This window comes from Phoenix dactylifera, chromosome 12 (assembly GCF_051530095.1).
Source record: "Phoenix dactylifera cultivar Ajwa chromosome 12, Ajwa_hap1_PhDact_Kaust_v1.1, whole genome shotgun sequence".
Classification (NCBI taxonomy): domain Eukaryota; kingdom Viridiplantae; phylum Streptophyta; class Magnoliopsida; order Arecales; family Arecaceae; genus Phoenix; species Phoenix dactylifera.
This window is the reverse complement of record NC_143201.1, coordinates 4,193,919-4,201,162: the sequence shown is the minus strand read 5'-3', so window position 1 is coordinate 4,201,162 and position 7,244 is coordinate 4,193,919. Positions and strand designations below refer to the sequence as shown.

At 39.2% G+C, this 7,244-nt stretch overlaps 1 protein-coding gene across 1 annotated transcript; it reads right to left on the bottom strand.

The window, feature by feature from the left end:
• Window positions 1–3,204: 3,204 nt before the first annotated feature.
• Window positions 3,205–4,716, bottom strand: LOC103716932 (uncharacterized). The gene has a single exon (XM_008805137.6). It carries the CDS (start codon window positions 4,066–4,068, stop codon window positions 3,448–3,450), a length of 621 nt encoding a protein of 206 aa, XP_008803359.3. The 5' UTR covers window positions 4,069–4,716; the 3' UTR covers window positions 3,205–3,447.
• Window positions 4,717–7,244: the final 2,528 nt, after the last annotated feature.

Below are 7,244 nucleotides of genomic sequence, written 5' to 3'. Positions count from 1 at the left end.
AAGTTATAATTTAGAGCAATTTTATAAGAGTTGTGTGACTGGGTAGCTAACTTATGTTCAGTTACATAAAATAGCAATCAATAACCAATATGCTAGGGTTTATATGAAGGATATTTTCCCTATGGTTTTTTACATTTTAGATTTTTTTTTTTTTTTTTTTTTTTGACGGGGGCAGCTGAGATGTTTTTCCTTCACTAAGGAAATATTTATGTTGATAACCTTTATTTCTAGAAAACATTTTGATCTAGATGCCCTTGCGAGGTCTTCACCACTTTAGCTTTAAGATATGAAGATAATTATCAAATATGTAAAAGTGCAGGTTTTAATGCATGCATAGCATGTGTCGAATGAATGAATATCTTGTGCTCATTTTATGCTTGTTGTTGTATTCTAGCTTCACTATCATGTGCACTAAAAACATAATCAGGATTACTTTCTGTGATTCTCAAGTTTATCCAAACCATAATGGATTGGAAATTGAATTTATCCTTTCCAAGTGGGTTGTAGAAGAAGGAACAAACTGATGATCATTGATTTCGAATACTAAAGTTGAAATTGAAAGTCCATAGTTGACTCAAGCTTAAAATTCTCCGGTCTTGATTGATTTATAGTTGTGTTTCTTTAGGTTTCAGTCTTAAACATGATCTTGTCAAAGTAGTGAGAAATTTTACTACAGCTGGAATTATGTGGCGATGAGGGATTGAACAACCATACTGTTCATGTGTCTGATAAAAAAAATTTAAAGCTGCTCTACAGCCCTTTGTAAGTTATATATGGAATACTATTGCAAGTTAGTTTAATAAGCAGGCTAATGAGATTCTAAACATTCACAGTTAATAACAAAAAGTATAGCAAGGAGTGAGCAAGATGAAGTTAAGGCTCCGCTCTTGGTTGTTGGAGTTAGGTGGAACCCCAAAAAGGTCCCTCCAGGACTTCCTCAGGAGGGATCCAGCTACAGTGTTAAAGCTTTGAGAAGTTAACAACTCATCCTTGAGAAAAGAAGAGGGTAGGTCAGATTTCCTCCCAGTGGTCCTCCTGCATTGAGCGATAGGGTTGAAAGAGTCAGAGGCTTCAGATTTCGGTGCCTTAGTGTGAGATACGGGGCTGAAGTGAGATACGGGGCTGAAGTCGGCTGGTCGGCAGCCCAGCCGACTTCAGCCCCGATCCTAATATGGGAGGAACCGGACAGAGGATCGCGATGGCGATCCTCTCCGGCTCCTCCGGAAACAATTGGGGCAAGGCGCCCGGGCACTCTGCGGCACCCCCCCTCCGATCAAACCGCGGCCAATCACGGCGGTGGATCACGCTTAACCGCCGCGATTTTCGTGGCTGAAAGCCATTACGAGGGGATGATAAAAACCCCTCTTTTCCTTTCCGGATCACCACCGGCCCTCTCCTCCATCTTCTCCCTCCTCCTCTGTTGATTGTGTGCGCCACCCTAACTAAGCTTCTCCACCCTAGGTTATCTTCTTCTTTGGATTTTTCTGGTTCCCTCCGCTTCCTCTATTTTGAGATCTAGTTTGGCCGTTGGAAACCCCACCGTCGTCGCCGCTGCTAGCTGCCAGACCGAGCCACCTGCGGCCGGGATCCGCTGCCTTCGTCGACCGCCGGTAAGCCTCTTCTTCTTGCTATTTGGTCTTTTTCTCGATTTTTATTACGGAATGGTGCTATGTAATTAGATATTGATCCCTGAAATGAATTTTTATTTCATAAATGAACCAATTAGAGGCCACCCTTGGGGGCTCTATTGGGCCGAGTCTATGCGGGCCTATTGGGCTGTGTCCAATGTGGGCCCTATCGGGCCATTCATTATGGACTAACTGTGGGCCCTGTTGGGCCGTACCTAGTAGTATTATTTCTGAATTTTGCTTAGCTCTGAAATTAACAAGGAATTAATTAAATTTAAACAGGTGAACCTAATCCGTCTATCTGAAGTAGGGGTTAATCGAGAAGAGGTAAGTAACTTAATACTTCAAGTGTGATTTCTAAATTATTTGATAAATTGATTAAGTTTTGACATATGTTTTGTATTCAGTAAAATGGGTCAAGCATGTTAAATTTTATTTGAAAATCATGTTATATGCTATGAAATCCGTGAAATATGACCGGACAGTTTATGAAATCTATTTTTGTATATATGCATTCTCAGCATGGCTATGACCTGTTCTGTTTTGTTCTGACCCCGCCAATGGAGATTATACGTGGGACCTGTCGACTTATAATCTGTGAAGAATCGGTTTCGACACCGCGCCACCGGTGATTAGAATAGTGGTTTCTGGACACCATTGCCACCGGTGACTAACAATAGTGGTTTCTGGCACTCTGTGCAACTCATGCCACTGGGTTACGTGGCCGTAGCCTATTATGTTGAGATTCTGGTATTAGAGTTTTTGGAAAAATGATAATAAGTTTTGAAAACAGTAAAACGATATTATTTATGATTTATTCCAGACATTATCCTATATTTTGATCTGATATACTCTGACCCCACTTTGGGGTATTTTGTTGCTTACCAAGCTAGTGTAGCTCATTATTTTATTTTTTCTGTTTTTCAGATCCAGAGGCTTGATTGCACGGAATTGGGAAGTGCATTAGATTTTCCGATGATTTCTTCTGGCATTTTAGTTAGATTAGTTTGGACATTTAAATTACGTTAGCAAATATTATTTTGGAATTTTGTAAGACTGCTTTTGAATTACTTTAATTAATTATGTCAGTTTTAAACATTTGTGATTGCTTTGATATGTTCCGATGCCTTGCACACCTGTGCGGCCCGCCGTGCGGGCGTGCGGCGTCTGCTGCGCCTCGGTCTCGGGGCGTGACACTTAGCCTGCTGGGGTGGTCGACCAAGGGGAACCAGGTTAGCTCCGGTGAGCCTAGGAGAATTTGCTGGTGCCAATCTCCTTTCTCCTTCAAATCTCACCTCTCCTCTCCTTAGCCCATCAAATCTCATCATCCGATCTCCTCCACTCCCCTACCTGTTTTTGCCTCCAACCACTACTCCGCCGTCGACGGCTCCTGACCACTGTCCACTGTCGACCATCGTCTCCCACCCTCCCGCCTAGTCCTCTGTCGACGTCCCCCCCCCCCCCCCCCCTCCCTTTCTCCTGTTCATACACATGCACTCACCATAATCATCTACAAGAAGAAAGTCTAGCTACCTCCTTATAGGACTAGTCTCCTCTTTTACCTCCTCTCATAAGGACTTCGTAGCTTGTCAAACATCACTTCTTTTTCCCTTTTGTTGAGGCAACCAACACCAAGTCAATCCTTGTTAGCAAAGTAAAAAAGGGCAAATCATGATTCATGGTTAGTGATAAAAATCTATACAATTACATCCACAGTGCAGATCTACACATTCATCAGTGCTACATCTTGTTTTCCTCTTAGAAAAGTGAGTTCATAACATCCATGACCGAACTTTTCTCGAAGAGAAGGAAGCAATTTCTACCCCGATCTCTTTTCCAAACCAAACAATCTCACTGGTGACAATCTCACTTGGGATAACCTACTCTTGCTCTCGGAGATTGTTTCGAGCTTCGGAGACCAAGGACGGTCTCTCGACCCTACAAGCTGCGCATAGTGCTTCTTTAGCTCCGGCGTGCTGCACAGAGTTCCACCATCTCTACCATACTTTTGTCCCCCCTCCTCGGCGGTGATGACCTTGGCTATAAACTTCGGCTGAACCTTTATGACCGTCCTCCCGTCGGCGGCCTTCACGTACTCGAACGGGCACTGACCAAAGCTGGCAAGTGACGGCTTCGTCGGGCTGGGGGAAAACGATGCTAGGGTTACAGGTGTGAGGATTTGGTTGCATGGGAAGCGGTCGACCGGGATGACGAAGTAAGTCTCGCCTGCATGCAGCTCGTCGCCGATGGACAAGACTGGTACTGGCTGCCCGATGTAGAAGGAGTCGGCATGGCAAACGACGCAGTCGGGGAACTGGAACATAAGCTCGCCGGCGAGCTGCTTCTCGGTGAGGAACTTGGTGGCGCCACCCCAAAAGACGAGCTTCACCAGGCTATTATTGGACGATGAGCAGAAGCAAGGGGAGAGCCCATTGCCCATGGTAATTGCCTCTGTTTGTATTGAATTAGTTGAGAGAAGGGAAGAAGTGATGGTTTTATTATCGGGGATGGTTTAGATTTGGTGAAGCTTCGGTGGCTGGCTTTATAAGAAACTTGCGGATGCCTTGACTTGGACAAATCCGGGATTGAGCTGGGATCCGGTCGGTGGTCAGAACCGACGGCTTCAGTAATTGGTGGAGAGGTCCGTCAACTCCCAACGGAGAGGGGAAAATTCCCCGCCTAAACTTGCGTGGGAGATAAATGGGGGCTTTTGCTCGTACCCAGTTATGAAAGCTACTGCTCCAAATCTAACGCGTGCATGGGTCTGGATTGGATTGGATGGAGCCAAGTCTGTGGTGGAGTAGGAATTGGGGCAAGCTAGAGGAGATATCTAGTCCTATTTATGGTGTCTGGCCTTCACATGTCCTTTTGGTCGGTTGCCTTTTTGGTATTAATAATATTGGCTTGGAAAATCTGTGGCCATTGATGTTGATGGCGAGTCGGCTCTCAAGGCTGGCTGGACAAGGAAAGGAGAGGTAATACGTGACCATATGTATATACAAAAAGTATAAATGACAAGAGACGTTAAAAGGATCTCGAAAGATGAGATTGCTATAAAGAAGGTAATTAATGTTCCAGCGAAATGGGTGATGCTCGCTTGTACATGGAGCATATTGTAACATGTTGGGTCGAGGGGACCGTGCGCTTTGGGTCGGTGAGTAGGACAATGTTTTGCATCGTTGACACGGGTGCCTGACGAGCCAAAAATAAATAAATAAATGCTTCAAAAGCTTTTTTTTTTAATGATAATTTATTTTTGCTTTATGCTTAAATAAAAGTAAATTTTAGAATGCCTAAATATGATATTTTTTTAAAAAAAATTTAGGGCTCTTATAGAACGCCAATATATAGTATTTTTCTTTTTTATGGGATGCTTAATTAGGGAATGCCTATTTATAGCATTTTGTATTTCTTTTCTAAGTTTAGAATTATTTGTAATTGTTTAAAAAATATTCCAAACGTGCCTATATAAAGGCATGCCCTATGTTTTGTTTTCTGAGAGAATTTAATTCAAGTTTGAGTGAATTAAGAAATTAAGCTTTTGACTTGTTTTTCTTCTTTTGGGTGTTCTGTGTCTCTATACTTTTCTTTGGGTAGTGAACATACTCTTGCCTTGTATCTTAAGGAGATTGTCTCTGAGTGGTGATCACTAGAACTCTGTATCCCTATGGTGGATTTCTTTAAATGGTGAGTTTTTATCTATCCATTATTTTTGTTCTTGGAGATTTTGGGTTTACCACTATTCTCAAATTCCTGATTGGTATTCGAATATTTGTTGTTGTCTTTCTCCTCTATTTTTCCAGCATCAATCGTAGTAGCATAATTAATAGGGCATGTGCAACGGATCGGGAGAAATTTTTTTTTATTATTGAAAAAAAAAGCAAGAGTATGCGAAATCCTAATGTGGTGTTTCTAAATAAAACCGTCAGGATAATCTTAGATCATTGATAATTTTTTGTTTTAAAATAATATCAACTTCAATAATCTAAAATTACCGTATTTAGTATGCAATGTTTCAATGATTAAAGATTTCAGACATCAATAAGTAACCTGCTTGATATTCGATAAAAATTCAGAATCACTGACCATAGAATACCAAAACTATCCCTGATATATTTCATAAATTTATATTTATTAATCATATAAAATATGTTATAATCAAATAAATAATATATTTATTAAGATACTAATTATTAATATATTTCATAAAGATATATTTATTAGTCCTATAAATTATTAATTATATAAAGATATATTAATTATTATTATTATAGAATTAATAATTTTATTTATACATAATATGTTTTTTAATACTAATATCTATTTTGATTAAAAAATAAGACCAATAGAAGTAAAATATTTAATAATTTTATTATATAAATATAAAATACAATAATATATTTCTACTATAATTCAAAATTATTATTAAATAATAACATGATTACTAATATATTATAATATATTATATCATCAAAACAATATACATAATATTAATATAATATAATATCGTATATATAATATTGATATAATATATATTGATGGTATGTTGATATACCAAGTTTTTCTATTGGAGTAAAGGGTATTTTTGTTCTCAAATTTTAGGCTAAGATTACTACTTTAGGGTGATATTGAATTTTCGATCTCAAGGACGGTTATCCTATCACTAGGTTGGACAGTGATTTGAGAAATGGGAATGATTTTAGATTACTGCCATATAGAATTTCCATGATGCAACTAAATACGGTGATCTCATCATCTTCACCTATATTATCTTTGAATCAAATATCTATTTATTAGATAAAAGCTAGATATCTTCGGCAGGTTGAACCTGGTGAGGAAAGGAAGCCGGCCGGGAGAGGAGAAGAACTGGGTTGCGGGGCAGAAAAGATCATAAACCATGCACGGGGGGACAATTTGGTAAAGTCATCGAGGCTTGATACTGTTGGTCTAAGGTTTAGGCCTGTCATAATCTCATAACAGAGAGGCTTCCACCGGTCACATTTCTTAAAAAATAAGAAACAGAGATATTGTAATATATTTAAAATATATTTTTTTATCCCTAAAATTAGTATATGAACATTATATATTTGCTTTCACTATGTCAAATGTAACCTATAATGGGACCATTGGGGCAGCATTTGGAAGTTCGTAATTTTAAAATTATAATCTTATAGAAAACATTTACTTCCCCTTCTCTCTCTGTGTGTGTGTCTTTTTAAAATTATAATTTTCCCCCTCCTCTCTCTCTCTCTCTCTCTCTCCCTCTCTCTTTCTCTGTGTGTGTGTGTGAGAGAGAGAGAACCCCTTGGCTTTACAAGGAGAAGCTGCACTAGATTGTACCATCCACTTTAATTTTATTTCCAATTTGCAAGTAATCAACAAATTTTAGTTGTGAATTGAATCTTAATCGAATGGTCGCATGCCCTTTTAATCAAAGGTTATAGGTTTGAGACAATGATGCATCTCTAAGAATTTTGGACCCCAATAATATTGTACAGATGGATTGCTACATCATTGTTTCTAAGGAGTAGAGAGTGCTTTTCTGGAGGAAAAAGTAGTAGTAGGATTACAATTGCTTTCTTAAGATGTTGTTAGGTTCATGCCTTGTGAAGAAAA